The 25,716-nt window shown below is 49.8% G+C and overlaps 1 protein-coding gene and 2 pseudogenes across 1 annotated transcript; 1 reads left to right on the forward strand and 2 right to left on the reverse strand.

Annotated features, from left to right (window-relative positions):
• Positions 1-8,468: 8,468 nt before the first annotated feature.
• Positions 8,469-14,444, reverse strand: LOC132214645 (large ribosomal subunit protein uL13-like; annotated as a pseudogene).
• Positions 14,445-14,588: 144 nt separating this feature from the next.
• DDIT4 (DNA damage inducible transcript 4) lies at positions 14,589-16,721 on the reverse strand. Its single transcript, XM_059662429.1, has 3 exons — positions 16,563-16,721; positions 16,177-16,438; positions 14,589-15,923 (listed from the first exon to the last, which is right to left on the reverse strand). Exons 2-3 carry the CDS (start codon positions 16,376-16,378, stop codon positions 15,430-15,432), a joined length of 696 nt encoding a protein of 231 aa, XP_059518412.1. The 5' UTR covers positions 16,379-16,438; positions 16,563-16,721; the 3' UTR covers positions 14,589-15,429.
• A 5,175-nt stretch (positions 16,722-21,896) lies between these two features.
• LOC132215098 (U6 spliceosomal RNA) lies at positions 21,897-21,995 on the forward strand (annotated as a pseudogene).
• Positions 21,996-25,716: the final 3,721 nt, after the last annotated feature.

A 25,716-nucleotide genomic window follows, 5' to 3' on the forward strand; every position in this document is an offset into this window, starting at 1 on the left:
AAGTATATTTTTATTGATTTCAGAGAAGAAGGAAGAGGGAGAGAGAGAGATAGAAACATCAATGATGAGAGAGAATCATTGATCAGCTGCCTCTTGCAAGCCCCCCACTGGGGATCGAGCCCACAACCTGGGCATGTGTCCTTGACCAGAATCAAACCTGGGATCTTTCCGTTCGAAGGCCAAAGCTCTAACCACTGCGCAACCGTCCAGGGCAACAACTGTGGTTTTGAGGGCTCTAGGGAGCCCTTCTCTACTCCCTTTATACCTTCTTTTAAAATTCCGGCATCAGATAGGATTTCACTCATTTAACTTGCATTAATATTTAAACTCCCCTGAGAGAGGGAACATCCAGGTCTTATCACTCATTCACACTTTAGTGAGAAGTAGTTCACAGAATCCTTCCTGAGGATTATTATGGCCACCTTTTTTTAAAAAAAAATATATTGTATTGCTTTTTTACAGAGAGGAAGGGAGAGAGATAGAGAGTTAGAAACATCGATGAGAGAGAAACATCGATCAGCTGCCTCCTGCACATCTCCTACTGGAGATGTGCTCGCAACCAAGGTACATGCCCTTGACCGGAATCGAACCTGGGACCTTTCAGTCCGCAGGCCGACGCTCCATCCACTGAGCCAAACCGGTTTCGGCAATGGCCACCTTTTATTGAATGCTCTCCACTGATTCAAAAGCTTTTCATGCATTATCTCATTTAATCCTCACAACTCTGGCAGGTGGGAACTATTATTACCCCTGCTTTACAAATGGGAAAACTGAGGCTCAGGGTCTGCAAGCAGTGGGTTTTGACGGCGTGAAGGCTGTTTCCAGAGCCTACGCTGCCTGTCACTCCACCAAAATGACCTCTCATACTCTTCAGCTTACAGACGTACTCAGTGTATTTACACACATCTTTGGGCCTCCCTACAGCTCCGCAAGGTCGTTGGTGTGACCGTCCACATTTCATAGAGGAGATCGTTGAGGCTACGTTTAGTCAACTGGTGCGTGGCTCCAGGATTTATCCTTACTCCCATCTGAGATCAGTGCTCCTGGACCCCACGCAGCGTGCAGTGAGAAGCCTTGAGTCAGCTCACTCTGGTGTCTTGGGGACAGAGGGAGCGTGTGGTGGGCATGGAAGCTAGGAGCTCCCAGAACAAATCTCCTTTCTCTCCCTTCTTCCCTTCCTCCTCCTCTTTCTTTCCTTCCTCCACTTGTTCATTCAACCACCTGAGCACCTACTAAGAATGGTGGCTGTGGGTAAGCAGTGACCAAAACAAGTGTCCCTTGTGTCCTCACAGGGCTGATAGCCTAACAGAGTAACTAATAACAAAAATTCCTTAAGTGTTTATGGTGAGCTGGGCGCTGTGCTGGGTGCTGACCGTGCCCCATCCTCACAGCCTCTCTTTCAGGTGGGGGACTGGGCCTCAGGAAGGGCTGCGTGCATCAGCTCCTTTAATGATTCCAGTCTGACTCCATCTCACCACAAGGCTGGACTGCCTCCCTCTTGGGGTGTAGCGGGGAACCAGTGGATGCTTACGGAGTAAAGAATACCCCCTCCCACACACACACGCACGCACACACGCACACACACACACACGCACACACACACGCACGCACACACACACATGCACACACACACGCGCACACACGCACACACACACACGCACACACGCACACGCATGCATGCGCGCACACATGCACGCACACATGCACACACAGTGTTGGCTCACCCAGCACCAGAGGCAGCCATCACAGTGTCTCCAAGACCCTCCCTGCCGCCAGGAGCCAGGCCCCCTCCCCAAAAGGAAGCAGAGTGGGGAAAGGCTATCTTCCAAGGCAGGCACAGGCTGGCCCACTCCGAGACCTCTGGAGGGAACTCCCAGCGACACTGAATCAGAGGGACCCGAGCAGAGGTCCCGTTCTGTCTCCCCAGGTGGCCTGTCAGCGTGACTTCCTTGTGCCTCGGTTACCTCTCCTCTAGGTTCATCTGCGCATCAGCTGCGTCTGAAACATTATCCATCAGACACTTTGTAGAGCCAGCTGGGCGCTTCCTCCTCCCCGCTTTCTGACCTGGTCCTTTTCCAGGATCTCCATAGAGATTATGTTTCCCTCTTTGTAGATGTGGAAACAAGGCTCAGAAGGCTGACCCACATAGTGATTGTAAGAAATGCAATGAGAACCCACTTAGGTCTTGCGTCTACTGTCTCAACAAGGACCTACTAAACATTCCACTATATGTCAGAGTCTGCGCCGTGCCCAGGAGATGTAACAGTGAGCAAGAGAGAGTCCTCCTACCTTTAGGAGTACTAATTCCAGGAGGGGCGGACAGACAAGACAGGAAATGTTGGAAATATGGGCAGAATGAGGTGACAAGAGCTAATTTGGCAGGGCAGAGGACCAAGGTCTGCTCTGGGCTGTCTCAGCCCTGGCACTTGGGGGACCCAGCAGAGCAAAGGTTTGGGGGCCGGGGAGTTGAAGTTGGGAAGATTGGGGGAAGGCTAATTGGGGTGCTAACCGGGAGAGGGCGTTGGAGCTGCCCTACCCTCAAAAATACCCGGGCCACGCTGCCTCTGGCCTCTGCCTGCTGCCTCTCGGTCTGTGCTCTGCCTGCCTGGACTTTCCACGCCGACAGTTTCCTTGTCTTGGGTGCTTTCCAGCCCCACCTGCTTTCCTGGAGCCCGGTTCATCCCTCATTCCTGCCAGTCATATGCCAGTGTCACTCTGAGTAACTCTAGGGACCCAGGGTGACCTCACCTGCTCCTGATTCAGTTTGACTCACTCTCCTCATTTCTAGAAGGTGTCTCTTGGCCATTTTAATCCCATGTTCAGGCACCCAGGGCCTTTGGCACATCCCCCTCCAGACTCCTGATGGTTAACCAGGTCTGTGTCATGCAGGGGATGGTGGGGGGCGGGAGCGGGTGGGGCTGAGGCAGGAACCGTCATCCATCTCTACAGCTCACACTGGAAATCTTTCCAGTGATCATGAATAGTCTCCAGCCTACATTTTTTGTTTGTTGGTTGGTTTGTTTTTCAGTCTACGTTTTTGTCCTTAACAGAAAAGGATATTATCTAGGAAGAATAGCTTGTGTTAATTGATTGTTTACTACAAACTGGGCACTCTACAGACATTATCAGAGTCTCACAACATTTCGTTATTGGTTTTCATTTTCAAGATGAGGAAACTGAAGCTCAGAGAAGGACTTGACTTGTCTAAGGTCTAAAATCACACAGCAAGGAACTGGCGGAGCCGGGATCAGAACCCAGGCATACTTGACTCCAGAGTTGTTTAACCAGAACCACACACCTGACCCCGCCAGCTGCCCACAGGTAGGGAAGGGAAGAGGGAGAGCATTCCACCCACCCAGCCTGAGCCTGCTTAGAGCCAGCCCCATGCACCCCCAGGATCCCTTGTGGTGTTGTGAGAGGGAATAGCAACTGCGAGAGGAGTTACCCAGGGATCTGAGGGCCACCGCCACGTCCTTGGTGAAAGGAAGCCCAGACCTACAGAACACCCATAGGAGGCACTCACTTGTGAGTGGGTCCAGCCTGTGCCGGCTGGTGGGAGTCATGGCTGGTCATCCCACCTCATTTTTATGTGGGCCCAGTCCTGTCACCTCAGTTTTCCCCGCTTCCCCCTCCCACACCTGGTCTCCAGTCTGCTCTGGATCCCTCCTGCTGGACCGCTCCCACCCATCCTACCTCCTCAGCAGACGAACCCGTGCAGCCCAGCGCTGTGCTGTCCAGTACAGTGGCCACTGACCACATGTGACTGTTGAGCACTTGACATGTAATGAATGCAGCGGAGGAACTAAATTTTAAATCTTATTTAACTTTAATCAATTTACATTTAAGTTTTAAAATTGACAATGTTGTTATTGGAAAACATTTAAATATGTGTGGAACAACTTGGGTATGTAAATCATTTTTTCAACTGCAAATTTTATGAAATCTAAATACAGGTAATTCTCTAATGAAAACTTAGCAAGTGCTGTAAGTGTAAAAACTAGGCACCAGATTTTGAACACTTAGTAAAATAAAATGGAAAAGTATCTTAATATTTTTATATTGATTTCATGTTGAAATGATCATATTTTTAATATATCAGTTTAAGCAAAATATATTATTAAAATTAATTTCACCTGCTTTTTTAAAATAAATTTTTATTGATTTTGAAGAGGAAGGGAGAGGGAGAGATAGAAACATCAATGATGAGCCCTAGCTGGTTTGGCTCTGTGGATAGAGCATCAACCTGTGGATTGAAGGGTCCCAGGTTCGATTCTGGTCAAGGGCACATGCCCAGGTGCAGGCTACGTCCCCAGTGGGGAGCATGCAGGAGGCAGCCAGTCGGTGATTCTCTGTCATCATTAGGGTTTCTATCTCTCTCTCTCTCTCCCTCTTCCGTCCTCTCTGAAATTAATAAAAAATATATTTTTTAAAGAAAAGAAACATCAATGATGAGAGAGAATCATTGATTGGCTGCCTCCTGCACGTTCCACAGTGGGGATCGAGCCTGCAACCCAGGCATGCGCCTTTGACCGGAATCGAACCCAGGACCCTTCAGTCCTCAGGCTGATGCTCCATCCCCTGAGCTAAACTGGCTAGGGTCCATCTGCTTTTTTTATATATATATATTTTATTGATTTTTTGCAGAGAGGAAGGGAGAGAGATAGAGAGTTAGAAACATCGATGAGAGAGAAACATTGATCAGCTGCCTCTTGCACACCCCCCACCAGGGATGTGCCCGCAACCCAGGTACATGCCCTTGACCGGAATCGAACCTGGGACCTCTCAGTCCGCAGGCTGACGCTCTATCCACTGACCCAAACCGGTTTCGGCCCATCTTATTTTTTAAGAGAAAGTTTATTTAGCAAGTTACAGAGGTAGCCCTGGCTGGTGTTGCACAGTGGTTAAAGCATCAGCCCATGCACTGACAAGTCACGGGTTTGACTCCTGGTCAAGGGCACGTACTTGGGTTGCAGGTTCAATTCCCGGCCCCAGTCAGGGCTCCTTCGGGGGGCAACCAATCAATGTATCTCTTTCATCTCTCTCTCTCTCTCTCTTTCACCTCTCTCTCTTTCTCCCCCCCTTTCCTCCCTTCTACTCTCTCTAAAAATAAAATAAAATAAAATAAATCAACAGAAAAAATATCCTCGGGTGAGGATTAACAACAAAAGAAAGAAAATTACAGAGGTAGTAGAAGTGAGCCGGCTGGGCTGCGTAGGCTCGGGAAACAAGTTACAGAAGCAAAAGAAGGGCCCTTGGAGCTTCAGAGGGGGACAGACAAAGGTGACACACCTGGGGGAAGAAGAGGAGAAGCAGGCCCGCTCTGGGGAGGAAGCGTGCGCCTCACCTGGTTTGCTTTAAGGGAGCTACTAGAACCATCTTCAGTTGCTTATGTGGTTCATTTTATATTTCTATCAGACAGTGGTAGCCTAGAGGTTAAAAGTGTGAGTTCAAATCCTGGTTCTGTGTGTCCTTGAGCAACTTAACCAATCCCTCTGGACCTCCGTTTTCTCGCCTGTCAGGGATAATAGTAGCATCTCCCCCGTAGGGAAATAAATGAGATCATGTTTGTAAAGCACTTACCACAGTACCTGGCATATAATAGTGCTCAGGGAAAAAACATCATCATCGTGGGCTTTCTTTCATCATCACACTCCAAGTGCAGTTCAATTAAACTCAGTATTTATCGAGGGCTGCTGTGCGCTGGGCCCTGGGGATTGGATGGAGACGAGCCATTCTGCTCTCATGGAACTCCTAGCACTAGGAGGGAGGCAGCCACTAAAGGAAACAGGATAAGGGCAGGTGGTGGCAAGTGTTGGGGAGAAGAGGAACATGGATAATTGCGAGAGAGCAGCTCGAGGCTGCTTTAGCAGGAGTGGCCAGGGGAGGCTCCCCTTGGAGCGGGGACTTTTGAGCTACACCTGACCAACCAGGTGAGGCTGTGAGGGAGTCCTGCTCCCAGCAGAGGGAACAGCTAGTGCAGAGGCCGAGCGCAGGCCCCTGCCGTGGCTGTCTGTATTGCTTCACCGAAGTTTCCACTTCTTGCATCCAGCTCTCTCCTGGCCACCACACTGTCCCGTGCTCATGGCAGCCTTTGTAAAGCCGGTCCACATGATCTCCCTTCTCGTCGGTTCTGCCTGCTCCTGCCCGCCTTTGCAGGCCTCCTTCTCCGCTGCCCCTCCAGCTCACGCCTCCTGTTCTAGGAAGTGTCCCCTGATGGGCTCTCTCTCGAGTTCTTCTAGGCTGAGTACTGTGTTCCTTTGTTTGAGACCATCCTGGCCCCTCCCCCCCCTCATCTTCCTGGGGCAGGTGTGCCTTCCCAACACACTTGCCCCCTTTCCTAGGGCAGGAACCAGAACCAAAGTCAGAACCAGGTCTTACACTCACCCCAGCACAGATCTGAGCCGTTCACTAACTCCTATGGATCGCCAGATCCCTTCTCTGAGAGACATGTCTGCCCAGACGGAATGGAAAATCCCTGGCTTAGGATGGGCCGTGGAAATTTCTTCTTAACGTTCCCTTCCCAGGCCTGGACTCACCCCAGAAGGCAGTCAAGCATTTGCCGGGTGACCTGCAAGGCAGCGCTGTTCTTCCTCCTCCGCCCCCACCCCCGGCGGCAGCCCAGGGAGCAGTGCTGAGTGGGCGGGGCTGGGGAAAAGCCGGAGTGGCCGCGGGTGACTGCTCGGCTCTGACTCCGAGAACCACTCTTAATGTCCTTTAGTCCCACACCTTCAGTTTAAAGATGAAGAAACACGGCTCAGTGGCAAAATCAGACTAGACTAGACTGAAGGTGTTTCCACTCCCACTCCCACCCCCTTACCTTGCTCCATGTACCTGTGTCCTCATTGTAAAACGGGAATAATAATAATAGTACCCACTCATTGAATTGGTGGTATGTCAAATGAGTTAAAGATGTCGAGTATTTTGTAGATATGAGCTCTCTATGCTCTCGAGTCCTGAGCTTGCCCTTCCTTGTAGCCCCATGGTGGAGCGTGCTGTTAGCATTCTGCTGATCTCTTGGGCGGAGGGGAAGGGGCTTGAATGAGGGCTTGAGTCATCACCAGAGGCAGGCAAGTTCCAATGAGGCCTGTCTTGTCTAGAGATTGTATCCACAGCATGTCTGGCCCATATTAGTCCCGCTGCTTTTTAAAATGTATGCAGATGCAATTACAGTGAATAAAATACAAATTCACTTACCATTGTTACTGGAGTCACAGGTTTGTCATATATTAAGTCAATCAATGATAGCTAATGGAGGTTCAGAATGGGTTGGGGGCCCCTGGGACCGGTGCCTCAATCCTTAGCCCTTCTCCCCTGGGAGGCCCTGGGCTCCTCTCCTGTCCTCCAAGGCGTGTGGCTCAAACCAGCTCTACTACTCGCCCCAGCCTCAGCCTTCCCCCAGAGGGTCTCTGACAGGGGATCGGATTGCCTTGGGGGAGGTCCATGTGAGAGAATGAGGAGAGCAGCCCTCACATCTTTGGGGCTGAAGTTTCATCCTTCCTCCTCTTGGAACCTGTCCTCACTCTGCCACCCTCTCTCCTCCAGCTTCCTAGAGCATGTGGAGTACTGCAGATCCACAGCCCTCACCCAGCCCTTCACCACCTTGTAGGGATGGGTGCAGTTGCAGTGGGACTTGATTGCTGGGCAAATTTGAACTTGGATGGGACGTGGAGTGGCATAAAAGTGCTTGGAATTTGTGCGTTGTTGGTGGGAACGTAAAATGGTGCAGCTGCTGTGGAAAACAGTTTGGTAGTTCCCCCCAAAATTAAAAGTAGGATTATTATATGATCCAGCAATTCAACTTCTGGGAATATACCCAAAAGAAGTAAAAGCAAGTCTCAAAGAGGTATTTGTACACCCCTATTTATAACAGAATTGTTCACAATAGCCCAAAGAAGGAAGCAACTCACGTGTCTATTGATGGATGAATGGGTAAGCAAAATGCGGTATATACATGCAATGGACTATTAGTCGGCCTTAAAAAGAAAGGAAATTCTGACAGTTGCTACAACATGGATGAGCCTTGAACGCATTGTGCTAAGTCAAGTAAGCCAGGCACAATAAGGCAGATACTATATGATTCTATTTCGTCAGGTACCTTGAGCAGTGAAATCCATAGAGACGCGAAGGGAAATGGCGGTTGCCAGGGGCTGAGGGGAGGGGAATGGGGAATGGTTGTTTAATGAGTACAAAGTGTCAGTTTACAAGATGAAAAGTTTTCGAGAAAGGTTGCGCAACAATGAGAATATATTCAACACTAGTGACTGTTCTCTTAAAATGGTTAGTATGGTGGATTGTATGTTATATGCTTTACCATAGTTTTTTAAAAAGTGTTTGGAAGTGGCCCCAATGGGCCTCTCCAGGTGATGGAAGATTTGAGATGTCATGGTCCTGCGATCCCTCCTTTCTTCTGCACGTGTTCATTAGCTTGTGGTTTTGTTGTTGTTGTTTTAGGAATTCACAGTCAGTTTTGTTGGGCTCAGACCAGAAGAAGACCATTAAGTCTTGAGGACCTCTGTGTATCTGTCAGTTTTCTTCACCACCTTCTTTTTGGCCTGTTCCTGCAGCTTCATGAGCTGCCTTTTCTTCGGGTAATGGATTTTCGCTCTCCCCTTCCCCTTCCCCTTTTCCTCCAGAGTGGCTGTGACTGCCTGGAACTTCCAGGCAACTCCTGAGCCAGGCGTCCAGGTAGGCCAACCTCCGTGTAGGCGGCCAACCTCCGTGTAGGCGGCCAACCTCCGTGTAGGCGGCCAACCTGGGTGTAGGCTTCCAACGCACAGCCTTGGGGGCCGCAGGAACCACTGCTCTTTCATGTCATAGGCCAGCGGGATCCCATCAAACACCTTGAGGTGGTCCCAGGGGTCCGGCCTGCTTGGCCTCACACTGTCCGCAAAAGATGCAGTTGGGGGGGCGGGGTGTGCTAGGAAGTGGTAAGAGCCGAGGGAGGGGTTGGTGTTCATCCACTTGCAGAGGAAGGCCAGGGACTTCATTTTGTTTCTGTAGAAATTGCCAGAAATGTTGATACCCTCACAGTGCACGTCCCCCGCTTTCCGGCCGAGCAGCACCTGCTTGGCCACGATGGCTGCCAGGCGGCCCAGGGGATGCCTTCGCCATTCAGTACCAGGACCTGGCCCTCCGCCGCCTTCAGCAACTGCCTGGGCTCATTAGTAGTTTCAATAGGCCGGGCTCTGTTCTAGACACAAAAAATGTGGGCTGACATTCTATTTGCAGAGACAGACAATACATAAATTTGATCCAAAATACTCAGTGGCTTTTCTTTTGTTTTCCTTTTCTTAGTGAAAAATCTACCATTATTATTTACATGTGGTTTACAAATTACCATATTTAATTGTGGAGCTGTAATTTATTTTTAAAACTTCGGGAGCTCCCCCGGCCAGCGTGGCTCAGTGATTGAACGTAGACCTATGGACTAGTAGGTCTCAGTAGATCCCGGCTGGATCCCCAGTAGGGAGTTTGCAGGAGGCAGCAGACCAATGATTCTCTCTCATCATTGATGTTTCTATCTCTCCTTCCCTCTCCGTTCATCTCTGAAATCAATTTAAAAATATTTTTTTTAAGAGAGAGAGAAAAAAAAACTTCTGGAGCTCATTTTATATATTTTGTGTATTAAAACATTTTAAATTTATTTACTTTTTTATGGAATTTATTTGAATGGTACTGGTTAATAAAATTATATAGGTTGCAGGTGCACCATTTTACAACACATCATCTGTACACTATTATATGTTCACCACCCCAAGTTAAATCTTCATTCATCACACCTTTATCCCTCCTATACCCTCCTCCACCTCCCTCCAACCCCCTTCCTCCTGCAATCACCATACTGTTGTCCATGTCAATGAATTTTTCTTCTCTCTCTCTCTTTTTATATTATGAATAATGCTGCTATGAACATTCATATATAAGGTTTTATGTGGATATATGTTTTCATTTTCTCAGGTATATACCTAGAAGTGAAATTGCTGGGTCAGATGGTAACTCTATGTTTAACATTATGAGGAATTGTAAAATAGCTGCACCATTTTACAATTCCTCCAACAATGTATGAGGATTCCAGTTTCTCCATATCCTGTCAATACTTGACATTATCTGTCTCCTTGATTATAGCCATTCTGGTGGTATGAAATGGTATCTCCTTGAAAATTGATTTACATTTTCCTAATGATCAATAATATTAAACATCTTTTCATGAATGGCTTATAGGTCATTTGTACATCTTCTTTGGAGAAATGCCTATTCAGATTCTTTGCTCATTTTTTAATTGCTATAAGAGTTCTTTATACATTCTAGATGTAAATCACTTATCATTATATGATTTGCAACATATCTTCTTCCAGTCTGTGGGTTGTTTTGTGTTTTTTTTTTACTCTCTTGATTGTGTCCTTTGAAATACAAATGTTTTTAAATTTTATAAAGTCCAACTTGTTGATCATCTGTTTTATCACTTGTACTTTTGGTGTCATATCTAAGAAATCATTGCCTAATCCAAGATCATGAAGATTTATTCCTATATTTTCTTCCAAGAGTTTTATAGTTTAGCTTTTCCATTTAGGTCTGTGACCCTCTTTGAGTTAGTTTTTGTGTACATATGCCGTTTGCAACAATTCACTGAAGCCCTGGCCAGTGAGGCTCAGTCGGTTAGGCGTCGTCCCCGTGCACCAAAGGGTTGCTGGTTGGACTCCAGGTCAGGATACAGGTCAGGGCACATGCCCAGGTTTGGGCTCTAAACCAGTAGTGGGTGTGTGGAAAGCAGCCAATCGATGTATTGCTCTCACACCAATGTTTCTCTCTCTCACTCTCTCTTCCTCTCTAAAAATCAATAAAAATTTCATATATTGAAGTGTAATTTACATTCAATAAAATCGATCAATTTTAGGTATACAGTTAAATTAGTTTTATCATACATACTTTTAGTCATTCTATATTGGTGGATTTTTTTTTTCCTGAGAAGTTAGTGTGTGTGTGTGTGTGTGTGTGTGTGTGTGTGTGTGTGTGTGTGTGTAGGGGGGGTGGGAGGTAGAAAGAGAAAGAGAGAATCAGCTTCTTGGGGGTTCCCACTTACTTTGGCTTTCTCTTGCAGCCCCAGGGATCCATTTAATTATATATGGGTTGAATGAATGAATCAAGTGACAGTCCATCAGTGTCTGCTTTCAGAGCCACTAGTACTACATGACCACAGTTATTGCCACAGTTGGGATGGGGATGAAGACTCACTGGGCTCCTGCGTGGGTATGTCTGGGTTTAATGGGCTGTTTTCTAATTTGTGATTCTTTCATAAAGAGTCCCCTTTCAGGATAGTGACAGAGTCCTGTAATACTCTATTAATTGGGCCTGGTTTCTGTGCCTCATGTTTCCTCAACCTTATGTTGGGCTGCCTCACCAGCACTTGGTCACCTCTACCAGCAAAAGTAGGATGTGGCTGACCCAGACACCCTGAGCTGGGGAACCAGGAGGGCTCGGGGAGTTGAATGGAAGGACCAGGAAGTAGGAAGCCACACTTCTCGTCTTAGGCCTGCAGCCCTGCTCACTGAGCCATCTTGGCCTTTGCATTTTCTTCTGAACCATGAGGTAAAACTATAGGAACCCCTCACCCCCACCCCTCGTGCCCTGACCAGGGATCAAGCAACCTTGGCGTATTGGGACAACACTCCAACCAACTGAGTTACCTGGCCAGGGCTTATGAAAGGAATCTTTTACAGGGTGTAGCCAGGCTTAGAAGAATACAGCTTAGAAGAACAGCTATCTGAGCACATTACTCCAAAATTATGTCTTTCACAAGAATGTATTAAGGTTATATGTTGACATGACTGTTGTTAAAATGATGGCTTTTGAAAAGATGTTAGAGAAAAGCAGGACCAAGGGGAAGGAAGTCAAAGGTGGTCCCTGTTGTGCAGGCTGCTTGCTCACAGCCAGCTCAGGCCTCTCATTTCTTGCCCAGCCACTAGCTTCCTCAGTATTACCCCCATTTTACAGAGGAAACAGAAAGTGACCTGCTCAAGGTCATCAGCTTAGAAATGTCTGAGCCAGGATTCAAACCCACTTTTCACTATATGTACTGCATGGTGGTCTTAGCCACAAGGACACTCCCTCTTTTCCAGGACCGCAGCCTTTAATATTCCTCTACAGTAGGCAACAGGCGTAATAAAACAACAGAGTGTTCTACCCTGCCCTCCTTTCTCCTTAGCCTGAGGGTCTGAGGCTGGTGGGGGAATCTTGTGTTGTCTGAGCCAAGGGAGAGGGGGGTGATCAAGGAAGAGGGTGTCCTACAGAACTGGACAGATACTAAATAAGTACCTACAATGAGACCAGAAAACTGCTAAACTGCAGTCATAAAGGGCAAGGCAAGGGGCGGCAGAGGGGACTCATAAAAGGACTAGAACTTGCTCTGGGCCTTAAAGGACAGGCTGTGCAGGCAAGACAGGGTCCACATCCCTGCTGGAGGGCACTGGAATGAGCAGAGCCTGGGGCCAGAGAAGCGGGCAGACCACACTGACCTGTCCCAAAAGAAGCAGAGTAGTAGGGAGTACCAGGATAGACTGAAAAGGGCCCACTACCAAAGGTCTTGAGAGGCAGACAGTAGAATCTGATAATAGGGAGCTATTACAGGTTCTAGAGTAGTATCCCAATGAGATGGGAAATAGAAATAAGGAAGGGAATTAGAAACAAAGGGATTCAGTACAAAATTTGTAGGCCTAGTAGAACGATTTTTGAAAGCCTTTTCCAAAGTTGGGACTTAGCCACAAGGACCCTACCTCTCTTCCAGGATCTCAGCCTTTAATATTCCTCTACACGAGGCAACAGGCGTAATAAAACCACCAAGTCTTAGCCCCATCTTCCCTTCAAAAGCCCAATGTGTGGGGCAAAGCTTCCTGTTGCACCTTAGGAGGCCCAAGAGCTCCCACCTAGGAGCCCTTCTGTCCTGCCTGTGGCGATTTGCAAGCCTGTGAAGATGAAAAAAGCCCGTCTAGCTTCAGGAGAAGGGTGTCTCAGCTGAGCTGTCTTGGGAACCCAAGCTTTCCTCTGGCCTCAGTCGAACCATTTAAGAAAAGCCAAGTGTGCTTGCTGCCTCCTAGTCCTGGAAAGGGGTTAATGCTCGCTGTGCATCCGGCCTCCATACACCCACAGGCTCTGCTCCGGAGCTAGACACAGTTGTTTTCCTCGCTCCTCTTGGGGCCAGGGAAGCACAGCCGTGAACATTGGCATGGATCTGACCCCATGGGAAAGTGACACCACACAGATGGTGAGCCTGCTTCACTCCCACTTCCTACTCTGAGGGGCTCAGTGGACAGGTCAGCCATGGTCAGAAGATGTCCTTTCAAGGGCTTGGGCCTTATTACTAATCTGTAAAACATTGCAACCCCCCACCAGACCCACACTTCACAGAGTGGCTAGTAGGAGGCTGTGCTCAGAAAATGAGCAAGAGGGCTCTCCTAAAACTGCTCTGGGCATCGTCTCATTTGCTAACACCATTTTCAAATCTAGTTCTAACACAAATTCATCCACTTTTGGGAATAAGTCACTCCGTTCTGCCAGAGATGCGAGTTTTCAAAACCATCCCAAAGTTCAGGACCCTGTGTCAGAATCCCTGATGAAAATTGCTGGGGCTCTTGGCCAGCATCTCCACCGGTGCCCAGGGATCTGTGTGTTAACTGGGGGCCCAAGGGATTTGACTACACACTCGAGTGGAAGAACTACCGTTTTACAGTTGGGCAAACAAGGCATATCTGGGACCAGGAAGAGAAACAAGGGAGATAACAAGTCTCCAAAGGCCAGTGTGGGAGGACTGCCTGCCAGTCCCAGGGAGTGAGAAGTGGAAAAGGCCTTCATCTGGCCCAACCTCAATTTCACTGATAAGGAAATTGGGGCCCAGAGAGTACAAGGAGTCCAGGTCATCCAAGGCATTCCTGCAAACAGGTCGGCAATCCCCTTGCTCTCTAAGCCCTCATTTGTCCTTCCTTCCGTCACCTTCATGTGCATGGGTGTCTGTGTTTGTGTTCTACACCTGCCAGGGCCACACCTCCCATGAGGTCATGTCTCTTTCTGAGCCCTACTTTCCTTGTCTAGTAAGAGCCTTGAAGGAAATAGTCTTTTTCGAAATCCATGTATTGATATCCCTGCCCTATAGCCTTTTTATATCCAAAGATAAAATTTGTAATTTTCATGGTTGCAGCACAAATAGAGCTTTTTAAACAGAAACAGTTTCTTGCAGTCCTCTTATTACCTGTAAGGAACTTGGGCTTAGGGGGGGCCCTTGTACCTGGGCCTCCTAACCCAGGGGGCAGCCAGGTGAGCTCTGCCTACTGACTGTGGCTCTGTGGGAGGTCTGACTCACTCACCTTCCAGTGATTTCCCCTGGTAGCCTCAGTCAGCAGAGCCAGGGATCCAGGGTTCTTGGCACAGATGGCACACAACCCACATACCTCCATTACCAGGCTGGCAGGCAGCCCCGGAAAGGGACAGAGAAATGCACAGGTGGACCTGAATTTGATTGAACCCACCTTTTAACAGTACCCATCCCATCCCACCCCACTCCCTTTCATTTCTTAGCACTAATAAGAGACTCAACCAACTTTTAACAAACACTTTTTTTATTAGAAAAGTACAAAATATTGCATAGGTCTTAATACTTGAACATCAAGTGTATTCATGAACAGGGAGTATCTTCATGTAAACAGTTCTAGATGGAAGACCCAGATGGCACTCCTCTGGGGCAGGGGTGCCAGCCCCCACCCCAGTCAGCCCCACCACTCACAGATAAACTCTTCAGTACACTTCAGGGGGTGGGACAAGCGCAGCTCCCAGGTGTATTTTTTTCTCAAATGTCAAAGATCCCCCAAGTGATCCCAACACCCACCCTTCTCTACTCTTACATTCATGCGTCTGTAAGATAGCTGCCTAGAACAGGTCAGTAGTGAAGCTCTGGTCAAAAAAACAAAAGATGCAAAAACAAAGAACACACACATTTGGCCCCTTCAGACCATGAGATACACAGAACACCTCCATGACCTCCCCCTCCCCCGGGGCCAGCTACCTTGAGCACACACGGATTGCAATTGCAGAGGCCAGGGCAGCCCAGCTGCACTCCTGGCTGTCACACCACTGTCGTCTTAACTGTCAGTAACAATAAAAATAAGGTACATGCTACATACACATCCAGCCAGAAGCCTGGTTGGCCCCTAAACCTTTGTTTCATGCTACAGTACTGAGGGCAAGCCTGTGCCCAACGAGAAGCCACCTCTACACACTTCCGTGAGCTTCCCAGAAACACTTTCTCCCCCACCGCCCCTCAAGTGGCTGTTGTCAGTTCTCTAACTAACAGGCAGCAAGCAGCTCCTCAGCTCCTGCCTGCCAATGTCCACCCCAAAAGTTCAGTCGTCTGCTGTGGGGTCGGCGTCGGCCCCGGCCCCAAGTTCAACATTCCTCGATGAGCAGCTGCTCGGAGCTGTACAGCTTCTTCTTGATAACTCGGAAGCCGGTGCTCAGCGTCAGGGACTGGCTGAAGCCAGGGACGAAGGGGCTGTTGGCGGAGCTGAACAGCCCCTGGATCTTGGGCCAGAGGCGTGAGTCCAGGCGCAGCACCAGGGTCAGCTGGAAGGTGGGCACCAGGCTGGGGTCGAGGGCCAGCTCGCCGATGCTGTGGCAGCTCTTGCCCTGTTCGACGCAGACGTCCAGCAGCGCCCCCCGCAGGCCGCAGGGCTCGCTGTAGGCCAGACGCAGCAGTTCCTTGCCCACCTGGCTCACCAGCTGGCCGGGCATCAGCAGGCGCGCGGGGCGCCGCGAGCCCAGTCGTGCCTGGGCCAGGCTCTCCTGCAACAGCTGCATCAGGTTGGCACACAGGTGCTCGTCCTCGGGGTCGCTGAGCAGCTCAAAGTCGGGCAGGGACACCCCGTCCAGGTATGCCGCGTCTGCAAGGGAGAGCACACGGGGGACGGTGTCAGAGCAACTCACTCGCTGGGGAGATGATGCTTCCCGAAGAAACCAGCACTCCGTGCCTCAGTTTCCACCCCACACTCGTGCCCTACACTCCAATGCCCCTCCTCCACTCCTCCATCCCTCCGCCATCTGGGTTCTGGTGGGTTTGACTCCTTCCTGCGCGGCGCTCCTCTCACCGCCCCGGCCCCCGAGTCGCCGCCGCCCCCGCCTCCGCCCGTGGCTCACCTTCCTCCGGCCCGAAGCCGCTGTTGCTGCTGTCCAGGGACTCGCAGTCCGAGCTCTCCAGGCTCGCGCAGCGGCCGAGTCCCTCCTCTCGGGCCGCCGACCCCCAGGCCGAGCGCGGCGGCTGATCGGGGGTGGGCGTTCGGGACAAGGACGCAGACGCAGAGGGGGAGGACGACGAGAAGCGATCCCAAAGGCTAGGCATGGTGCGGACCGACACCACCACGTTGGCAGATGAGCTCAGGGTACGGGAGCGCCGAAGACGCTGCAAGACAAGAGGGGCACGGACCTGGCGTCAGTGTGGGGGCTGGACCAGACGGGGAAGGCAGGGACCCGCACGGCGGAGGCCTCCCCGCGCAGGGGTCGGCACCTCGAGAAGGGACACTCACCAGCTAAGCGCGGTCAGCGAGAACTGCTGGGACGAGAGCCGCTTGAATGAGTGCGCGAACCGGTGCCAGTCCCCGAGCGCTGCCCGGACTTGTCCGCTCCAACCACTCTCACCACCCTTCGGCCAGCCGCGGTCCCCAGCACCAGCGCGGAGAGGCCTATAAGGACTGGCTCAGAGAAGCCACGCCCCCTGGGAACAGCAGCCCAATCCAGACGCGGGAGTGTGGCCGGCCTCCGCCAATGGGCGCCGGGCGCACGTTCGCAACGTTCTCTCCTGCCCGGTGACAGCGGCCTGGCCCCGCCCCTGCTGAGCCCCAGCACTTTCGGCGGCCGAACCCGAGGGGTGGCCACGCCCCCTTTCGAGAAAGGCTCCTCGGCCGCTGCAGCTGCCAAGGTCCCCGAGGGCGCTCGCGGCAGGGGTGGATCAAGGAAAGACTTGTTTATTATGGGGTCGTGTTGCGGGGGGATGGGGGAGCCGGCCCCGCGCGGGGGGAGAGGCAGGGGAGCTGGAATGGGCGGTGGGCCGGGAAAACGGTTGCCCGAGTCTGGGAACTTGGAGCCAAGCGTACTGCTGGGCGCACGGATGGATGCCCGCGGGACGGCAGCGCGGGGAGCTGACTTGAACGTGGCCGGCCCTCCCTCACGTACCCCACGTTAACCCTGCCCTGCGAGTGATCGGATATGGAGATGGGGTCCCCAAACTGGGCAGCTCCGGGCTCCGAGCTCCCCCTTCCCCGCAGCCCACCTGCCCACCCTCCAGTTACTCTACAGTCCCAGGGGATGGGCTAATGGGGGGGGGGGGTCCGTGTCCCCCTTCCCCCCATGCGCCTAGTCCCCAAACCGTGTCCGCCACTATCTCCCAACTGCTCCCAAGGAAAGGGTTGGGGGAGGGGGTTAAAGGAGAGTCGATGGGCTGGGGCTCCCAGCGCCTGGTCCTGGGGCTGAGAACTGGGACCCAAATCACATGGATGCACTGAGCCACCCTGGTCCCTACTGACGTCCGCGGTGCAAAAGTGACTCTGGGGGCGCTGCGGCCGAGCGCCCCCGGGCGTCCGTCGGGTCCTAGCGCCCCGGCGTCCACGGAGCTTTGTGTAAAAGACACCAAGAGTTGCATCAGGACCAAGGATCTGTATCTCGGAAAGCCCGGGAGCGCAATGGCCATCCCCTGTTTCATCATTCAGGTGGGGCCACAGGAAATCTGGCCTGGCCAGGCAGCGGTGCTGGGAGACACATTGATTGCTGAGGGTGGGGATAGATTGAGACTTCCTGAACCTTAATTTCTTTAAAGGTTTATCGGTCTGAAACAAGAGGATCCTGATTAAAGAGGGAACCAAACTTACATCAGATGCTTCCGCCCCCCCCCCCCCCCAGACTGGAGCCTAACCGGACAGGTGGGCCTTGCCTCCTGGCGGGGTTGCTCTGACTGCTGTCTCCCGCTGGAGAGGTAAGGCCACTGCCATGCCCACCTCCACCCCCACCCCCACCCCCATTAAAAAATAATAATCAAAAGGCTGATCCGTGGTCCATCTGCACACATCAAGACTGAGAACTGGAAAGGACCAGAATTCAATCCCTGCACCCCCCCTCCCACTTTCCAGATGGGAAGCCACCCCTGGAAGCAAATTTATGGGTAAAAAATAAAGGAGGGTACTCAGATGAGGAGATGCCTTCAAGACCAGCAGAACAGAGCACTCCCTTAGCCTCTGGGGCTTGCAAGGCCTGAACTCTGCCCTTGGTCTCCTATTCTCCCAACTGCTGCCACTTGCTGGGAACATTCAAGATACCAGGTCAGGGTAGTTATGTGAAGTGCTTGGAGGGCTGGGGGTAGATGACATCCCCTTGAAGTGAGAAGAAGAGAGTTGGGGGGTTACCCGTATGGTTGTGTCTTTCTGTTGCCCAGGAGAGAAGGTCAGGAAATTAATTCATCGGAGGACCATTCCCTCCTCTCACCGGACTGAGAGCAGGAGATAGACTTAGGGTATTTTTCCTCTCTCTCTCTCTCTCTCTCTCTCTCTCTCTCTCTCTCTCTCTCTCTCTGGAAATAAATGAGGGGGGGTGTATTTCAGAAAACTGGAACACTAAGAAAAATAGAAATGTTTAAAAAGTGGATCTTCATAAGCAAACTGACCATCCAGAGCCAGTTTGGTAAGGTCAGTTTACTAGGAATCATTCATTCACGCAATAAATACCATCATGGAAGCAGTGGACTAAGCACCTTTTTTCATTCACTGTCTCATTCTGTTCATGAAACACCCTTTCTCAAATGGAAAGGACTATGTTAATGGACACTAAGTAATTTTGTTTCTTTTCCAAAGAAATACATTTGTTGCTGTCTCATTGTGTTTCCACAAAGTGATGAAAAAAGGACAGGCAGTCCTTTATCCCTGGAGCATTTCCCCAGAGTATAAGCAACTAGGGTACAGAGTGAAAAACCACCTGGAAGGAGGCCTGGCTGAGGCCTAGAGGGAGGGAGGGAAAAGGACTCTGCATGGCTTCCCCTCTGATACCCTTCACTCTTGTGAAGGAGGGGGCCTTGTCTGCCAGGAGCCATTGGAGCTGGAAGGGGAATTTCCTGTTAGCCCAGCGGTTCTCAACCTGTGGGTCGCGACCCCTTTGGCGGTCGGACGACCCTTTCACAGGGGTCGCCTAAGACCATCCTGCACATCAGATATTTACATGACAATTCATCACAGTAGCAACATGACAGTTATGAAGTAGCAACGAAAATAACTTTATGGTTGGGTCACAACATGAGGAACTGTATCTAAAGGGCCAGAAGGTTGAGAACCACTGTGTTAGTCCCTCTGAGGAGCCAGGGTGAAGGGTCTTGGTTTATCCCTGTGAAATGAAGGGTAGGATCCCTTCCACCTGCCTGGAGATGAAAAAACTTCGTTACTACCTTGTACACCTTGCCCTGCATTGAAGCAGAGAGGATGGGGGGAAACCCAAAAATGTGTCACTCCTGGGCGGAGGCATCTCCATCCTCTGGCCTTGCGGTTAGGTCTCTTCAGAGCCCTCAAAGATCCTGTAAAGCCTGCATTTGGTGTGCTTCTCTCCCCTCCCCCCACCCCACCCCCATTCCCCTGGGGCCTAGGCTGGCTGCAGGTCAAGGTTGCCTTGGAGACCCAGTTCTGGGATCCTTTCCTCCAGGAAGCCTTCCCCAGTGCCCCCACTCCAAACCTCCATCCCTTGGGTGCCCCCCCCCCCACTTAGGTCATCCTTACACTGATGGCTTATCTCTGTTAATAATTGTTTCCACTTTCATCTTCCCACTGGACTGTGAGCTTGTTGAGGGTGGTAGTCTACTTACCTTCCAGAGGCTAGCACTTGAAGAGTCTCAGTGAATGTTCCTTGGGCGAAAAAAATGAATGAATGAATAAACGGATGGCTAGATTAAGCAAGGTGGTGGATTTTCCCAGAATTGCAGACCATCTGGATTCTCAGCATCTAGGTGGGCCCTTCAGCAGTCTTTGATGTTACTACTTTTCTTTTATCTTTTTCTTTTAATATATTTTTATTGATTTCAGAGAGGAAGGGAGAGGGAGAGAGATGTAGAAACATCAATGATGAGAGAAAATCATTGATTGGCTGCCTCCTGCATGCCCCCTACTGGGGATCGAGCCCACAACCCAGGCACATTGACCAGAATCAAACCTGGAACCCTTTAGCCCATCGTCGCCAACCAGTGGTCCTTGAGATCCGAAAGGTTGGCAACTGCTGGTTTAAGGGAACCTTTGGAACAGCGGTCGCCAACCAGACGCTCTATCCACTGAGCCAAACCGGCTAGGGTGCTCCTACCTTTCTATCCCCTTTCTGGCAAGTGCTGCCCAGAGCCTTGATGTATCTGAACATTTCCTTCCTCTTCAGCTCAGGTCTGGAAGTGAGGCTTTTAGGGTAACCCAGTTCTTCCAGTTGGAATATTGTCAGCAACCCCTGGCAGCTGGGGAGAGAGGTGACATTGTACAGATGGCTGCCTTGTTGTGGAGAATCTTTAAAAGCAATTAGTACTTTACTTTCAAGCGCCTCAAAATACTTTAAAAAATTGAGATGAAATTTACATATAGTAAAACTATTTAAAAGTGAACAATTCAATGGCATTTAGTGTATTCACATTGTTGTGCAACCACCACCTCTATTTAATTATAAAACATCTTTATCATTTCAAAGGAGACCAAACCCATCAAGCAGTTACTCTCCTCAAGATACTTTTGAAGTTTATATTCCCTTGTTGTAGGGCCTAAGGCTTCCATTTGCATAACTCCCAGAGGGCACCATTCCCATTAGTCTCTGCATTTACATATGTCTTCTTGGTACTTGTGCTCCAGGGAGCGTTGGTCAAATAGACACCATGCGCAGTGAGAATCTGCATCAGGACAACCCGCTGGGGAGACTGGCTGGGGCTAGCATAACGTCCCAGTGACTCAGGCCCATGCAGTTCACCAGGCCCCACTTCCCAGTCCCTGTGGCCAGAGCCCTGACCATACAGACATTGTCTCTTCCTGAACTCTGCTCCATTCCCGTGGGACCCGCTGCAGCCTGCAATTTAAAGTCAATGAGCACTCAAGCCTGGCCACCTGCCCCTCCCTGTTCAGGCGGTTTCTGTTCTGCGCATGGTTCCCAGGGCCTCCGTCTGGCAAGTTGCCCCAATCGGGTTTGGGGAGTTAAACCAGATCTTAGGGTGGGAGTGTGATCCTGGGAACCCCAGAATTCAGGATGGGAACCCCTGAAGGGCAGCCAGCTTGCCTGTATCTCTCTGGCCTACAGCCCTTTGGAAACTTCTTAGTAAGGGAGTGTAGGTGGTAGGAGGAGCCGGTGGGTCAGGGGGGTCAGTGGGTGCGGGGAGGGTAGTATGGCGGTAGGAGGTGGGACAGTGAAGCCAGCAAAAGTGTTCCCAGGACTTCTGTGATTTTTTTTACTTGAAAAACAACAAACAAGTTAGTCAAAATAGCAGGATTATAAGTGCACCTGGTTTACTCGGAGGGCTGTTCAGCTGTTGACAGCCCACGGCTTCATGGTTGGATTTTCACAGTGCTATTGGAGGAAGAATTAAAAACTTAGCGGGGAGTCCTTCTGCAAACAAAGCTCTTTGAAATGGAAATACTAACAATACATTATATTGTGCGGCCCTTCCAAGAAGCTTTTAAAATATATTATGTACCTGGTTTGGCTCAGCGGATAGAGCATCACCCTGTGGGCTGAAGGGTCCCAGGTTTGATTCCGACTCAACCCCTAGTAGGAGGTGTGCAGGAGGCAGCCATCAGTGATTCTCTCTCATCATTGATGTTTTTGTCTCGCTCCCTCTCCCTTCCTCTCTGAAATCAATAAAAATATATTTTTAAAAAATGTATTATGGTGCTCGCTTCAGGATGATACAGAGATTAGCATGGCCCCTGTACAAGGATGACACGCAAATTCGTGAAGCGTTCCATATTTTTTTAAAACAATGTATTATGTATTTACACCCTGAGGAATGAATATCATGCCATTCTACAGATGAGGAAACTGAGGCCCCGAGTGATCCTTCGTTAACCAGTGCCTTTCAAGCCTGATTGGTACAATCAGAAACATGTGAGGAGCTGGTAAACCATAGATTTCCATCTCCCTAACCCCATTCTATTTGTACAAAAGCTCTCCAGGCCGTCCTGATGCTCTACTTTAGTTGGGTTGTCTGCTGACCTCCCAGAGAGATGGGTCCTGGGAGGAACACTGGGTTGGCTCCCCAGTCTATCAAAGGGCCTCTGTCTGGGTTGGGGATGGGTTAGGCCAGTGGTTCTCAACCTTGGCTGCACATTAGAATCACCTGGGAATCTTTTTTAAATCCTAATTTCAGGGCCTCGTCCTCCGGAAATTCTGTTTCTTTGTTACGGGGTGAGGCCACAACATTAGTAACAAAGAAACAGAATTTCTGGAGGATGAGGCCCAGAAATCAGGATTTTTTAAAAAAGATTCCCAGGTGATTCTAATATGCAGCCAAGGTTGAGAACCACTGGGTTAGGGCTAGTGAGATGGCATGCACCTGTCGGGACTAGGCCCACAGACGATAATGATGAGCTCACAGCCAGACAATTCTGCTGGGCTCCTAGGTTTCACAATGAGACAGGATAGTAACAAGTTAGGAAAATTCCCTGGCAAGTGGACAGAGGGAAACTGAGACAAGATAGTTAAACAAGGCGAAGCAATTACCAGCCTGCTAGTAAATCACAAGATCTTATCTTCCCTAACCAAGGACACTTTGGAGCGGATGGTTTATACCTCTCCTTCCCAACCAGGGAGTAAGCAGCTTAAATCACCCTGGTCAGGGAGAGAGATAACAGAGACCCAGTTGGTGCCATTAGTGCCAGCCAAACTCCCGAGAATGAAGTCAGGGGAATAAATAACAAAAAAGCCCAATTAGAGCCAGACAAATCCAAGATAAAAAGAAAGCAGTAAAACTAACTGAATGATCCCCAACTCCCCTGTAGGCTCATTTTGATGTATCAGCATATTAAAGAACATCCCTGGAAAACTGTTGAATATTCTGTTGAGACGCTCCCCTGAGATCTCCCCTAAAACTCCCACCTTTAGAAAACAGATAAAGACCCTCAAGACAGGCGGTGTGGCGTGCCCCTCTGCATGTTTGGACAGAGGTCCGAGGTCTGGTACAGAGAGCCCATCATCCCTGAAAGGGGGCTGACCCCTTGCCTGTCATGCAATGCACGTTTGTGGGGAACCTGATGCTAAATCACTGTTTAACTAACTTTCAAAGTTTTTTTTTATTTTATTTACAAACCCTTGTGTTGAAGGCTGATTTTCAATAGATCACAGTGAGGCTGCTTCATATGAAACCCCAACCCAGAAGCAGGTCGGCCTTGATTAACTATCTTGTAGATAACCTGCTTCTGGGTCCGGGTTTCATATGTAGCAGAGCAGCTCCCTCGCTGAGATCCACTGAAAGTCAGCCCTTGACACAGAGTTTGTAAATAAAAACTTAAAAAACCCTCTGACCCAGTGCACACTCTCTTTTGTTTTTTTTTTAAAGGGGAGAATGATGATTTTTATTTTTATTTTTTTTAAATATATTTTATTGACTTTTTACAGAGAGGAAGGGGGAGGGATAGAGAGTTAGAAACATCGATCAGCTGCCTCCTGCACACTCCCTACTGGGGATGTGCCCGCAACCAAGGTACATGCCCTTGACCGGAATCGAACCTGGGACCCTTGAGTCCCCAGTCTGACGCTCTATCCACTGAGCCAAACCGGTTAGGGCCACACTCTCTCTCTTGAGCACTCTTGTGTGCCCCCTCCCCCTCACTTTTCCTCAGGAGTGCACTTTGCTTTCTTTCTCCTGAACTCTAAAGGTCCCCACGAGACTCAACCAGGGGAGCAGCAGCAGCAGCTTGTCCCGGGCTAACCCTTGAACTTGTCTTTAAGGACTCCTTTGCCTCTGTAACTTCCTGTTCTGCATCCACCCAACCCGGCATTGGTTAACTTCTGTTCCTGTGACTTCCTTCCCTGAATCTGAGCCCGGTCTCGGCTCACTCCTGTTGCTGTGATCTTGCCTCTTCTATCTTGAGCTCTTCCTTTGTTTCCCTGTCCCCAGCTTTAATAAACGTACTCTTAAAACATCACTTGGACTTGTGTTGTGAAATTTTTCCTACACAAAGTCAAGAACCCACACATTCCAGCTTGTGCTGGGGCAGGCCTAACTTGGTCCTGGTCCCTCTCTGGTGACAAGAAATTATTTCCTCTGGGGACAGTGCAAGGGCAGTGGGAACCCCACAAAGGCTCGGCTTGATACGCCACCATGAAAAGGGATGGGGGTTTTGAGAACTCGGAGGGTAGTCTTAGGGTCCTGACAGAACACCATTAACGCTAGGCACGGTGGTGCAAGGCACAGAGGCCCACCAGCCGTCCACTGCTTTCCACCTTGTTTCCCACACACCCAGAGTGGTCAAGTGAGCTGTCGAAGGGACTCAGCCACACTCCAGGGCACCATCTCTTTCTCACTAATACACCCCTCGGCCTCGCGGAGAGGAATCCCACCTGCTCCAGGGCCAGCTTCCAGCCAGGATCCCCCTGTCTTCCTCGGCTTCTGAACCCTTTTGAGAAAAGAAAGCAGGAGTCGAGGGCGTCTGAGGCAACATCCCGCTTCAGTTGGTACCAGAAGCCCAAGCACAGTGGCTGAGCTGCCTGCGAGGGCAGGGCCGGGAGGCAGCTGATCTGAGGGCAGGCTATTTGGCCCCCGGATGATTAGGGTTCTAAGCTGTGACCTGAAACAACCTGTAGGAAATATGATACGTCTGTCTTTGAAGTTCTGTACTTTTATTACAAATAATGCAACTTTGCATTCTAGGTTTACATCCCGTCTGTGTTAAATTTTAGTGGCAACTTTTAAAATTATTCACTAGTTAAATTACTTAGTTTCACTTAGTAAAAGTTAAGTTTTACTTAACTTTAAAGTAAACATTTTTTACTTAAAAATTTTTAGCCCTGCCCAGCTGGCGTGGCTCAGTGGTTGAGTGTTGGCCTATGAACTAGGAGGAGGTCACAGTTCAATTCCCACTCAGGCCACATGCCTGGGTTGCAGGCTCAATCCCCATTTGTGGAGTGTGTGGAAGGCAGCTGATCAATGATTTTCCCTTATCATTGATGTTTTTCTCTCTCTCTACCTCTCCCTTCCTCTCTGAAATCAATAAAATATATTTTTAAAAAACTTTTTTAGCCCTGCCAGCTGGATAGCTCAGTGGATTGTCACCCTGTACACCAAAAAAAGGTTGTGGGTTCGATCCCCAGTCAGGATGTGTAGGAGAGGCAGCCGATTGATGTTTCTCTTGCACATTGATGTCACTCTCTCTCTCTCTCAAAAAAAAAAAAAATCACTAAAAATATATACCCTCAGGTGAAGATTTAAAAAAAATTTTAATAGAAAGAAAATATACTGCAATTATCCTGTGTTGGGATTTCATACTCCAGTTTTGAAAACCCAGACCGAGAGAATCTCAAAGGCCTCGTCCACTTCCATAGGGATCATACCGAAGGAAAGGAAAATCATGAGTTTCATGGAGCTACTTAGCTAAAAATCCCCGGCCAGGCCTGTAAGGGTGTGGACCATCCGGAGTAGGCCGGCCAGAGAAGGTAGAAGCAGACATTCCAGTTCCAGCCTTTCAGTGGTCTTGC

Source organism: Myotis daubentonii, chromosome 13 (assembly GCF_963259705.1).
Source record: "Myotis daubentonii chromosome 13, mMyoDau2.1, whole genome shotgun sequence".
In the NCBI taxonomy this organism is placed as follows: Eukaryota; Metazoa; Chordata; class Mammalia; order Chiroptera; family Vespertilionidae; genus Myotis; species Myotis daubentonii.